General features: G+C 34.8%; 1 protein-coding gene across 1 annotated transcript; it reads right to left on the bottom strand.

The window, feature by feature from the left end:
- Positions 1-4902: 4902 nt before the first annotated feature.
- On the bottom strand, positions 4903-8387 carry LOC131019747 (serine/threonine/tyrosine-protein kinase HT1-like). Its single transcript, XM_057948332.1, has 6 exons — positions 7453-8387; positions 6985-7117; positions 6640-6835; positions 6218-6342; positions 5854-6012; positions 4903-5371 (listed from the first exon to the last, which is right to left on the bottom strand). The coding sequence occupies exons 1-6, from the start codon at positions 7659-7661 to the stop codon at positions 5087-5089; spliced, it is 1107 nt and encodes a 368-aa protein (XP_057804315.1). The 5' UTR covers positions 7662-8387; the 3' UTR covers positions 4903-5086.
- Between the last annotated feature and the right edge of the window lie 5477 nt (positions 8388-13864).

Raw genomic sequence — 13864 nt, 5'->3', positions numbered from 1 at the left:
TCTTGGATTGCTACGCTGTGTAAGAACCCCTTTATTTTCCTTAGTTAATTTGAACCCTTTGGTTTATTTGAATTCTTTAGTTTATGTCTTGATGAATGCTATGATGATGAATGTGAGGATTTGAGATTGTTGACGTTTGATCTTGATGAAGCGCGTGAATCGTTGGATTGTTATTGTTGCCTTCGGATTTCTTTTGTTGGTGAATGTTTAATAATCTTTTTTATGGTGATTGAAGATTTCTGTGAATCGAATTTGATGCTTGATTTAGTTTCTTGCCTAGGTAATAATTAATGGTTTATATTTATGAGTTTATGATCGTTTGGTTCAGAGTTCGAGATTGAAACCCTAGTTGATTACGTTATTGTTTAAAAGCCATATTCTTAGTTCTTATAAGTTTTCTGCATTAGTTAATGTTTTATTGCTTCCTTTCATTTACGTCTTGGTGATAGAGTGAGAAATAGTGACAGACCCAATTATCCGATTAGAGTGTTTAGATTTCATTTCAGTTTCTTGTGAGCAATACGATTAGAGCCCTGCTAAGTCTTCCTTGTGAGACGACTTGAGTCACCTTACCACCCTAGGACGACCTCGTATAAATTCGAGTCCATCCGCTAAGTGTTTTAGGATGAGTCATGAATCCTTTGATTATTTGAATCTCTTGTTTTATGCCTTTGATGAATGTGATGAATTGAGATCATTTGTGTTGAATCTTGATAATTTACGCGACTCGTAATTCGTTGTTGATGCCTACGTTTTCCCTCTTGTTGGTGAATGTTTAGAGAATTCGTTTATGGTGATTAAGGTCTTTATTGAACTTGAATCGGATGTTTGATTTAGTTTTCATGCTTTAGTTTCAAATTGATTGTTGTTTATGAGTTTGATCGCGTATTTAGAGTTCTAGATTAAAACCCTAATTGTTAGGTTTAATGTTCCATCGCTATGTTCTTCGCTATTATATGTTTACTGCATTAGTTAACGTTATTGCTTCCTTCTGTTTACGTCTTGGTGATTAGAGTGCGAGTTAGTGTCAGACCCAATTACCCGATTAGAGTGTTTAGATTTCCTTTCAGTTTCTTGTGAGTAACACGATTAGAGCCCTGCTAAGTCTTCCTTGTGAGACGACTTGAGTCACCTTACCACCCTAGGACGACCTCGTATAAATTCGAGTCAATCCGCTAGGTGTTTTTGGATGAGTCACTAGTTATAATATATTTTCATCACTTTCAATATACTTAATAATTTTGTCTTAAAATCCGTGCCTCTTCCTCTTAAAAAATTATTTAGGGACCGGGGAATAATTTGTTTCATGGGACATAAACTTGAAGAGGGACATAGCTCAATTTAAATAAATCATGTAACACCCTAATCTAATAAAGGTGTTAATTCTAAATTTTTAACTAAATATTTAATGCGGAAGTCTATATATATAATATATATATATTCTAAAAACAATTTAAATAATGTAAACCTTGAAATGATATAAACCTTTAAAACAGTTTTAAATAAACTTTTAAAATACTTTTTAAAACGATTTTAAAGATATCAACTTTTAAATATTATATTCAAATACTAACTTTGATTTAAAGCCAACAATCAACATATTTGTCCCAAATCATGACATAAATAAGCCATGAAGATATTTAACTATTAATTCAATCATAATTTGAAATCAATTTAAAACACAAAACTTGACTAAGTAAAGCATTAGATGCTTAGATGTCATTGCAATTAAAATCAACTATTTGCAAAATGGCTTGACGTGCTCATTCAACCCTTCACGCGTCTCCAACAGTAATAACCTGAAATATTAAATGTGGGATGAGCATACAGTGTATACTCAGTGTGGGTATCATGTAATAATTGTCCAAATTAATAAAATGATAACACATATGATCTTATGTAACATTTATAACTGAATTTCGCACGGTGGCATACCAAAGACTTTAATTAATGTCCTGGACACATTGAGCGGGCCCCTGACGACTGAGGTTCCAACCATAACTTTAACATGAAATCGCATTGTGGCATATCAAGGACAGTGAAGTCCTGAACGGTCCAGGCTGGACCCATTGAACGGGCCCCTAGCGATATAATTTAATTCATATATGGTAAACACATAATATTAAAATGGACAAAAATTAACCACAATATGTACTTATAAATCCCACACCTGAAACTTGAACTTGATATACTTGAATGCTAACTTCAATAATTCAAATAAAATGTTACGTCCTAATCGGGCCGCACCTAGTTAGATGAATCCAAATAATAAAATATAAGGGCCTAACCAAAACTTAAAATAATTTAATATTTAAGAATCTATTTTGCAAACTTTTAAAAATCATTGGACCAATTAACAAATAAAAATCTTTTCTTAAATTAAATCTAAACATAATAGATTAAGTCCATAACAAAGATGACATCATTTGTGTCTTAACAGCTTAAGCCCATATACGAAAGGCATAATGCTCACTCAGGTCCATGAGTTTTGAATTTTAAGCCGATTTAGAAAAATTAAGGTAAAATAAAATAACTAACCACCCCCGATTCTCTCTCTAAGAGCATCCACAATACTTGTTGCTTAGAGGGGTGACTTAGGAGTGGGCCCCACCTAAGAGTTAAGACACACCCCTCTCCAATGCATTGTGTCTTAGGTGGGTGCTTAGATCCCCATTTCCACATAATTCATATTTCTACACTTTTATTTTTAAAATTAAAATTTCATTAAAATTAAAATTGAACATTACAATAATTAAAATAAAATTAAAAACATAATTAAAATACGATAATAAAATAAAAAATAACATAATTTCCTAATTTAAATAAGCCCTCGACGCTTGAGCACTTCTTGGACTAGGTGGTTGTGCAAGGCCAATTGCGCATCCGTCATACCCGCCGTGTCCTTGTTCAAGAGCTTCATATCCATCTCCTCCCGTTTCATCTCGGCTTGCATTTTTTTGACCTCGGCGACTTCCCCCGTTTTGAGAGCATGCTCCTTCATGCTTTCAGCCACCTTCTCGAGGGCGTCGGAGAATGCCGATCCTCCTCCCGAAGACCATTCTCCCTTCTTCGCCTTGCCCTTGTCTCGCTTTGACGCTTTTTGGCCTTGGGGTCTCGCCGTGACACTCGGCTCCGAAGAAGTAGTGGTTGCTCCACCATCGGAGCCCTTCGACTTTTTGGCGGAGTGGACATCCCCGGCTTGCGACGTGAATCTTTGGCAGTCACGAAGCACTTTCCAAGCTTTGACGTAGGAGAATTGCTTCTTGAAATTCGCCTCGAACATCGTCTGGGCTTGTTGGAAGATTTGATCGTCGCTCATACCACTCCCCCAATTGTCCTGGCAAGTGTTGTAGAAGCCCTCGAAAAATTTTGTCTCCCTTTGGACACGGGCGAAGTGGGACTTGAGATGATCCGGCTTTTGCGGCGGCGCTCCCGACGTATTGAGCGCGTTGAACTTCTCGGCTTTCGCGGCGGCGCTCCGACGTAAAGAGTAAAGAGACGTACACATCAATTCATCCCAAACTCTCTCTCTCTCTTTCAATTCACAGAACGCGCACAGCACCAGAATGCACCCTCTCCCTCACTCTTCTGCCATCGCCTGACCCCTCTCTTTCTCTCGGCCAGACGCCGCCCTCCCTCCCAACGCCACCAAGCCCTTCACTCATTTCTCTCTCGACCAGCAGCAGCAGCGATGTCCCTGCATCGACGGAAGCCTCCGCTTCGTCCGTGACAGATGCCCCCTCCCTTCCCTTTTCCGGCTCATCAACAGCCCTTCCTCCAAAACTCACCTCAAATCTCTCTCTGTCATTCTACTTTTCTAATTTCTTTTATGTGAAGGAGTAAAGTTTTATTGTTTTCTCATGAATTAGATAAATCGATTGGGAAAGATACTTACAGCTGTGTTCTTTGATCTTGAATGTATGGTGTACTGGATTTGGTTTTGGGGTAGAAATTACTCAGAAAAATTGTTTGTGTTTCGGTTTTGAAGCTTTTCCAAGAGGAGAAACAGGTATGAGGCTTCACGTTGGAGAGAAACAGCAATGTCTTCGTGCTTATTCAGAAATGAGAAACAGATAGTTTTAGGAAGATGGAGGCTGATGGTGGATTTAAATGAAATAAAGTTTTGAGTGATATGTGGCTAAAGAAAAATTATAGAGTTAAGTTGGTGATCACTTCTTAAAATTCAAAGTCAAATTTACAATAATATGTGGCCTGATATTGACTTATAGTTGGTGACAAAATGGGCCTTAAAATATACACACATAACTTTAACTCAAAATTTAATGAGGCCCAATCAAGATAGGCTGCAAATGGTTTATTTAGGCCCAATTTATATATTAAAAGTAATTGAGAATATAACTTTCTACTCCCTCCGTCCCACAACTCTTGGCGCGTTTTCTTTTTTGGGCCGTCTCACAAATCTTGACACATTTCCAAATAAGGTAATAATTATTACCTTCTATCTCCTTCTTTATCACTTTTATTACCTTCTCTCTCATACTTTATCACTTTTATTATATTATCTCTCATACTTTATCACTTTTATACTTTATTAACTACACACTTAAAACACTAATCTATAATTACTTAATTCTCGTGCCGAAACCAAACGTGTCAAGATTCGTTGGACGAAGAGAGTATTTCAATAGGTATAACTTATAATTCAAAATTATACATCTACGACTAAACAAATTTATAAACTGACATAATATAAAAGTTTCAATGATTTCATATTTCATAATAATTAAAATTCAAATAATTCAAAGATAAATAATTTCAAATAAATAAATTGGTTGCCTCCCTTCAATTCCTAAAACTTCATTCTGTTTTCTCTCTTTTTTTTTTCGTTCTAGAACAATGAATTCCATATTCTATAATTCTATATATAGATTGGTTGCAGTATAATAACGTAAAATTGGGTGCATTTTTTGTATGAGAATCTCCAGAAGGGGAAACAGTGCCTATAGATTTACACATGGTTCTACTATGAAATACACTAATTCTTTCTACTTGATTTCATAAATTTCCCAAAATCATCATCAAACAGTGTTTGTTCATCACATTTCCTCGAAGTGAGCAGCATCAACTATGAGTTGAGGGCCTTCTTGGTGGCGAAAAGCTGGCGAAGGAAGGCGAATTTCCCTTTGGCTCGGCTAGAGAACTCGATGATGGCACCGTTCTTGGTCAGTTCTGCCTCGGAGGAGTTGCTTTGGTCAGGTGACGAGGAGGGCTTGAGCGTGAAGAGGAACTCGTGGAGCATCCGGATGATCTGGCTGAAGCTAGGTCGCATGTTTGGATCTTCAACCCAGCACGACTGGATTATATACGCGAGCTCGGCTGGGGTTTCGTCTGGCAGAGTAGGCCTCTCTTGCTGCATTTTTGCAAAGTACCAAGTTAGTCACAAATCAAGAAAGGCGCAGCTCGTTCAGACTGAAAACTAAGATGCTTCGAGAAACTAAATAGCGACAGCATCACTAGAGATCAATACTCTCAAGAATCAGACCAACAACTCAACCAAAGGTGCATCAGAGCAAACTTCAATTCTTCAAGTTTCCTCATAATAAGACAACGTTTTAAATTAGAAGCACTCTCTTTATTATAAATAGGTATCTCATATGAAAGCAGACACTTCTAGACCACCAAGTCATGAAAAGGTCGTTAGACTTACATTTCACATCTTCAATAGGCACAAACTATGAATCCAAGAATTCAATTTTTCACTCACTCCCTTAGGCTAGTCTTATGTTTTGGTTTTTTAGATACGAATAATTTACTAAAAAAACTTAAAAGGGCATAGCTCGACAATGACTAGGTAAAACATAGAGAACAAAAACGGATACATTTGCTCATTACCTTAAAAGCAGCAGCATAAGCAGCCTGCAAATTTGACATTCCCTCAAATGGCATGCGATTCGTCAGCAGCTCCCAGAGGACAATGCCAAAACTGTAAACGTCGACTTTGTTATTGTAGTGCTTCTTCTCCCCCTGACGAAGAGTCACAGTACTGTATAACTGCAGAATGTCATATTTATTGTTAGTTAGGCAATTCCCAAAGCAAGTTTTCGAAATAAGTTTACTGTTATAAAGCACATTTCAGTTTGTGGCATAGAAATGTGGAATGAAAGGTGATAACAATATAGACTAAGACAACAAGAAATATTCTTCAAAAACAAGAAAATGACTGTGGTTAGAAACTGTTAGATCGAAAAATGGAAACCTCAGGTGCCATCCAGCGATATGTCCCGGTTTCTGCAGTCATCATCTCAGTGACAGTTTCTTCTCTGGCAAGACCAAAATCTGCAAGCTTCACAGACTTCTGATCTGCCGTGAGCAGCAAATTGTCTGCACCATAGGGGTTCGAGCGTATTTCTTCTCAGTTAAAAGGTACAAAAAGACCCAAATAAAGATTTATAGAATGATTTTTTGCTCACATGGTGGTCAATCTAACAATATAAATATCTGGACCAGGAAAACAATAATCTTCATGATGCTTGGAAAGAAATCGTAATGATTATTAAGAAGAATACTAAAAATATGAATCTTGGTGAACAGAAAACATAGTCTACAATGATGTTAGCTGGTTACAAATTACAAAAAAATAAAAAGAAAATTCTTATACAGCTCAGCAGGCCAAGATACCGGGTTTTAAGTCTCTATGTATAATCCCATTTGCATGTAAACAATCCATTGCTCGAGCAATATCAAGAGCGAAGTTTAATGCCAATGTCAGGTCCAACTGCTTAGGACGCAAGCTCCCAAGATATTTCCGAAGTGACATCCCCGGCAATAACTCAGTAACTATCACCATTAAAGGTTCCTTACAAGCTCCAATAAACTGCAGAGGGATTTAGATCACACTAAGTATAACAAGATTAAATGATGGGAGAACTTGGGACATTTCAGGACTTCTTCGAAAGAGAAACATTTTTTATGATACTGATACTATAAATAGGAAACACTAAGTATATACAAATACATGCTCACCTTGACAAGGTTCTCATGTTTTACTTTAGACATCATTGCCACTTCCCGGACAAAACGACTCTCAAGGACACTCCTCTCTTCCGATGTTTGACCACAATTAAGAACTTTGATAGCAACAATACGATCACCATACCTGTTTAAAAAGGTTATCTTGATAGTCAAATATCTGATACAGAATAGAAAACAAAAAACAAACCAAATAAGATAAGAACAAGCTTAAAAGACACAAGAGATGCAACATTTAGGCCCACCTCAAAATCCAAACAAACAGGATTGTTTCTTGTTTGAATATCTACAGAACATAGCTATTCATTGCTCCTTTCACATCATAATCTATTCGCATTATAACGTCATCTCAATGCCACATAATTAAACACAAGCTTTAAAGCATTTAAAGATTGAATTTCAGCTCAATTAACTCATCTATCAATCAATAAACAAGAATCACTTTTGAAAAAGAGCACAGACCTTCCTTGATAAACTTTGCCATGAGCTCCCTCACCAATTTTTGATCCAATAAAGAGGGATTTGGGGTCAACAAGCACTTTCTCATCAATACATAATTCCACAGAGGCAGTGATTGATCCCTTGGAAGAAACTCCTTCTACCGATCTCGACTCGGACTTGTCATGATTCCCCTCCTCTTTTTTCCCTCTGCTCTTACCACCAGAACTCATGACTTCCGCCCCCAAAATCACTAAATTAACCCTGAGTGCCTCATCATAACCTCAAAATTCTCTACTTTGAAAAATCATCCTCTTCCCAAAATCACAACGCAAGAAAACTCCAATACTAGTTTTCAACCTATAAACAAAAGATTAGCTAAAGCATACACTTTTAAGCCCATCACTGTACACAATTGCAGTCGGGTGGAATTCAGCAATCGCAACCATAAAAGAACCAAAATCAATTCCTTTTCTACCCACGATCACTCAGAAAAACCCTCAAAATCAATTCTTTTAAACCTGAAAGATAAGTCTATTCAATTCTTGGAAGAAAAGAGAGAGAGAAATTGATTCTTGATTTTGAAACTTCGTGGGAAGAAAAAATCGCAGCTTCAAGGTGAAGCCAAGTTATCAGCAAATAGTCAAGAAGAGGAAAAAATAAAAGGGAAATAAGAAACCCTAAGTGAAAGCAAAGGCAAAAAGAGCTGAAACGAAAACTTACAGTTGCAGCCACTGTTCTATACACACAGAAAACATGCACACAAATACAGTAATCAAACAAGAAAAAAAGCTCAAATTGTGAATTCTCTAGAAATCTCGAAATAGCTCCCACTACAACTAAAATCAAATCAATTTCAAATTTTGATTCGGCCCTTTTGTTGACAAAAGATATTCCGAGGAGTATCTGTTGAGTTTTTAGGAAGAGAGAGAGTAAGGTGAGAGAGAGAGGGTTTAAAGTGCAAAGAAAGAAAGTAGGGGAAAATTTGCAATGGAAATTAATAGAACCGTGTGATGCTGATAACAGCCAATGAGAGACGGCCATGTGTAGAGTGGGTGATGTAGCGTTCGTTACGTCATTGCATCACAGATTTGGACGTTCCTGCCTCAGGATGCCTTTGCCACAGGGTATAATATCCCGCATTTTTCTATATTTCATAAAAATTTAGGAATATATTGCGAAAAAAAAAAGATATGTAGGAAAATACAATGTTGAGTCGGGCTCGCAATCGTGTGTGCGCGCGCGCTAATTTGCTTTGTTAGAACGCGAATTATCCTGTGTGACTGTGGCATAGGCGTGCGACGGGTCGACCCAGCTTCAAACCCGCGTTCCTGATTAGGAATTCTGACTTGCTTGGATTTAACCCGTGCTCCCAATTATTACATTTGTTTATAATAACTGTTACTTTTAATAAGCATAATATATACATTTGTTCGCATAAATGTATATTTATGTTAATATAAGTAGTTAACTTCAAAATTGTGAAAATTGTAATATTTTAAAAATATTATCTTTCTTTATAATAATAATAATTACTTTTTATTATAATAATAAATAATTTTTATTACAACAATAATTACAATTAATATAATACTCCCTCCGTCCATGAAAGAACTTCCTAGGAGAGGGTGACACGGGTTTTAAGAAAAAATATTGTTGAGTGTATTGAGAGTAGATAAAAAGTAGTTGAGTGTATTGAGAGTGGTTAAAAGGTGTTATAATTAATATTGGGAGTTGTGAAAAGTGAAAAGTAAGAGGATTATAAGTGGTGGGGTATAGTCCAAAAATAGGTAGGAAGTTCTTTTGTGGACGTCCCAAAAAGGAAAGATAGGAAGTTCTTTCGTGGACGGGGGAGTATTTTTGAAACATTACATTTCTCCATATCAAATATTACTTTTTATGATAACAATAATTATTTTTAATAAGCATAAATAATTACATTATTATTTGATCAAATAATTATTATCCTAAGAAAAAGTAATTATTGATATGTATAATGTTTTATATTGAATGAAGATAAATATTTATATTAATATAAGTATACATTTGTGCGATCAAATGTATATCTTATGCTTATTAAAAGTAAATACTCCTATTAGGGTTCAGTGTTCAGGTTTAGGGTTTAGTTTACAGGGTTTAGGATTTAGTTTATAGAATTTAAGTTTTAGAAAATATAATACTTTATATTAAATGAAGGTAAATACTTAGATTTATATAAGTATACATTCGTGTGAACAAATGTATATTTCATGCTTATTAAAAGTAATAATTATTATAAATAAATGTAATAATTTAGGAGTTAGGATTTCGGGTCTGGGGCGCGGGTCGAGACGGACCTGTCGCACTGGAGTGCGACCACCGCATGCAAGACAGGCTGTTATTAGAAAATATGAATTTGAATTTTATTACGTAGAATAGATCTTACTCTAATTTTCGAAAATTTACCAAGTAATGTGGAGATTTTCGTTATGATTGCTCCAAAGTAGGGGTGAGCAAAAATCGAACCGCAACGCAAAATCGAATCGAACCGCACTATTTTAGTGCGGTGCGATTTCGCATATGTTGGTGTGGTTTTTGGTTCAATTCCGAAAATTGAAAACTGAAAATTTTCGATTCGATTTCGGTTTTTAATTTTTGATGCAGTTTTGCAACTAACCGAACTGAGAAATATATATATGTATATATTATATTTATGTTATATATATATATATATATATATATATAGATTTAGACTTAGATTTACACTTAGATTGACACTATATCATTCATTTATATTTGCTTTAGAATTAAACTTAAATTATAAATGGATACTTTTATGAAGTATTTTTGTAGTTGTTAGGAATTGATAAACACTCATTTTGCATGGTTTATATGGTTTATATTCTGCGGTTTAAGTCGATTTTACGCTCGTTTTATTATTATTTGGAGTTCATTGCGTATTATTTCATGATTTCACGGTCGAGTGTAGTTTTGGCTATTTTGATGCAGGATTGAGTGGTATTGGAGCATGGATAGTAAGGAATATGCTTAAGAGAAGAGTTTTGAGAGAATCGGGCCCGAAAATCGAGAAAAGACGAAGATTCTGAGGGCGGGGCGAGAAAGATGGATTTCGGCGGTCAAATGCCGTTGACCGCCGAATTGGTGGAGTTGAAGGGCAACTTCGGCGACCAATTCAGCGGGCGCCATTCCGGTCACCGAATGTTCTGTCGATACTTGTTCTTGGATTTTATACATCGGCAGTCGCCAAAGTTTATGAAGGATTTTCGGAGGTCAACGCGTTGACCGCCGAACCGGTGTTATGCGCGGGTTTGTTCAGATTTTTTGAGTTATTTTCGATTTTGAACTTCGTTTTCACCCTAAGACTATAAATAGATCATCTTTTGACCTATCTAGGGTTCCACACATTACATTCTAGCATTATAGCTTTAGCTTTATGTTTATTTTCCAGTTTTCAAGGCTTGGATCAAGATTGAAGATTCAAGCTGCTACAATTGTTCTTATTCGGTTTTTATATAATTCAGTTCTTCCAATTGTGTTCTTATTAATTATGTTTATGTTTTCTTTTATTATGTCTGTCTAGTTTCGTTTAGCTGATTCTAGGGTTTGTAAATAGTTGATTAAATTTATGTGATTTATTTGTTAATACCTTTGTGCCTTCCAGTTTATGATTCATAATTCCTGGTGCTTGATTTCTTGTGAATTATCTGATCAATAGTTTGCATGTTTAGCTATTTGGTTTGAGACCTAGCGGGGATAACTGTTCAGCGGATTCAGGAATGTATGATATGATTTTAACCTTGAGATCTAACGGAGATAGGTGGATCATAGGGAGCTATTCTTATGCGCTTTTGGGAGTTAGTAGATTTTCTTGAGACCTAGCGGAGATAGAGAATTTACTAATCTACGATCGTTGCTGCTCTAGCGAGAGTGATTGATTAATTATGTGATCTCTCATTATAACTGGATTAAACTGGTACATAGGATTAATAGATTAATTGTGTAGATTTAGTTAATGAATTTACTACCCTGGGATCAGTTGTCTTTCTTTACTTGATTCATATTTTTGCTTCATTTTTTCATTTATTTGCATTTTAGTTTGAGTACTTCAACCTCTACTTTCTGTTGTCTGTCTACTGTTATAGTCTGTTTAGGAGATAGTTAAAGTTATTTCGTTGTGTCAGTCCCTTAGGATACGATACTCGATTGCTACGTTTTTGCTACAATTTCACCGTGTTAGTTGCGGTTTAGTTGCAAAGTAATTTAGTGATCAGGAATTCATACCAACAAAACCTAATGAATTAATGAAATGATTTTTCGGTTCACTGCATGCCTTTATAAGTGAGGAAGTCTACTCAGAACTTCAATCCTCACTTTTGTTCCTTTTGTTCCTTTATTGTTTGATTTTGACGGTTAAAACATTATTTTACGGATTTTAATAGGAAAAAATGTATCGGTTCGGTGGACCAAACCGAAATAGTCGATTTTATCAGTTCGGTTTCGATTTGGTTTGACACCACCCATCGGTGCGGTGTGATTCCAATTTTTAGCATCGGTTCGATTTTTAATTTTCAGGATTTGGTGCGGTTTTGCACCGAACCGAACCGATGCTCACCCCTAGCTCCAAGAGCAATTATTAACAATAATAATAAGTATATTAGAAAAAACAACAACAATAGTATCATTAATCTATACAACTCACGACAACAACAACAACAACAACAACAACAACAACAATAACAATAATAATAATACTTCATTCGTTCACAAAAAATAGTTCTAAGAATGGTATTGTATTGTGAGTGTAGAAATGATCTCATTTAAAAAATAGTGTTTATAATGATGAATTAATTGTATTGTAAGTGGTAGATAGGACCCACTATGTGATAGATAGTTTTTAAAAATAAAAAGATATTAATTTTTGTGTACATTCTAAAATGGCAAAAATGAATTATTTTTGATGGACGGAGGGAGTAATAATTAACTTAAACGGTGGATTAAATACAATATTAATTTTCTAATATATATTGAACTACAAAAAGATCTGCGTGCTGCCGGTATAAATAATTAGATAGGTATAGAACCCTATAGAAATTAGAATATAATAATTGAAAACCTTGATTAATTAAGTATAATAAACCTATATAATTGATGCCAAGTCTCGGTGCAGGCCCTCCTCTCACAAGCCACGAGTTTTTCCATAGCATATATTTAACTCACATTTGACATTTTATATACAAAAGATTGTTATATAGTTGTGCAGTCACAAATCCATAACGCAATTATATACTCCGATATATTAAAGCCAATCAATTTAAATATTATTCTTCTTTCCACAATCTTATCCATCGTGGGCAGAATTAACGTTGCCATCGTTAAATTAAATGTAAACAATATCATATGAATAAAATACTAGCGTCAAATCTATCGAAATTCAACGGGAATTATTTTATGTCATCATTTATAATTATTTTATGTTATTTTTATTGCTATAGCATATGAAATAGTTTATATATAAATTATTTCTTTAATTAATTTAATATGATCAAATTAAATTAGTAATACAATATTTGAAATAATATTAATCTTAATCACTTTCGCCAATTAAATGTAGGTTGTGATAATAGAAATACATTTTTATATAAATATTCATTTGATGAAGTTTATAAAAAGTTGATGTGGGATTGAAGATTTTAGAAGAAAAAAATATGTAAATTTAAAGTATGATATGATGTACGATTGATGTGTCGCATCTGCTGTTAATCGTATATCGATAATATTTACTCTCTCCGTCCCTCAATTTTCCTATTTTGATTCATCCCCAAAGCATCTTCCTAACCTATTTTTGGAAACAATTTCACTAATTATTATTCTTACAATTTGACTTTTTGTGGGACTCGTTCTCCGCTTTCATTAACTATCACTCGTATCATTTCACTTTTTGTGGGACCCATTCTCAACTTATCAAATACATAACTAACTTTTATAAAAACTAGTGTCATCCTCTCTTAGGAAGATGTTTGGGGGATGGAGGGAGTATTAAGTTTGTTCAAATTCTTTAAATTTGACGGATAAGAAATAATTTAACTAAACATATGTCATCTGAGTATCATCTCATATTGACCTAAGAAGACCATATAATCATATGAAGCTCTAAAGACCACATATGATATTTGAATGTCAAAATTTTGAAAACCATATTGTTTGGAGTTTGAAATACCACATCTGAATTTTGAGCATCATCTTGTATGGAGCTTGAACATTATAACTTACTTGTGAGTTTTTCTACATTCTTTTTGCACTTTTTGGTTGGTTCTCTAGCATTTTTATTCTTTTGATAGACGAGTACTGTTGGGAACCTTGTGGAATATCCTAACCCTTGTTTTGATGATACCAAAATTCATAGGACTTAACTGTAATAGACTAGAATTGTTTTGAA

The sequence above is a fragment of the Salvia miltiorrhiza genome, chromosome 4 (genome assembly GCF_028751815.1).
Source record: "Salvia miltiorrhiza cultivar Shanhuang (shh) chromosome 4, IMPLAD_Smil_shh, whole genome shotgun sequence".
Classification (NCBI taxonomy): domain Eukaryota; kingdom Viridiplantae; phylum Streptophyta; class Magnoliopsida; order Lamiales; family Lamiaceae; genus Salvia; species Salvia miltiorrhiza.
The sequence above is the reverse complement of the archived record's forward strand: the minus strand, read 5'-3'. Positions and strand labels throughout refer to the sequence as shown.

Bases quoted from the DNA above. Each gene is read 5' to 3' on its own strand.
- LOC131019747 (XM_057948332.1), bottom strand. From the start codon at position 7,661: ATGAGTTCTGGTGGTAAGAGCAGAGGGAAAAAAGAGGAGGGGAATCAT. The intron at 7,118-7,452 runs GTCTGTGCTCTT...CTTTTTAAACAG, and splicing joins GGCAAAGTTTATCAAGGAAG to GTATGGTGATCGTATTGTTG. The intron at 6,343-6,639 runs GTATCTTGGCCT...CCTATGGTGCAG, and splicing joins ACATAGAGACTTAAAACCCG to ACAATTTGCTGCTCACGGCA.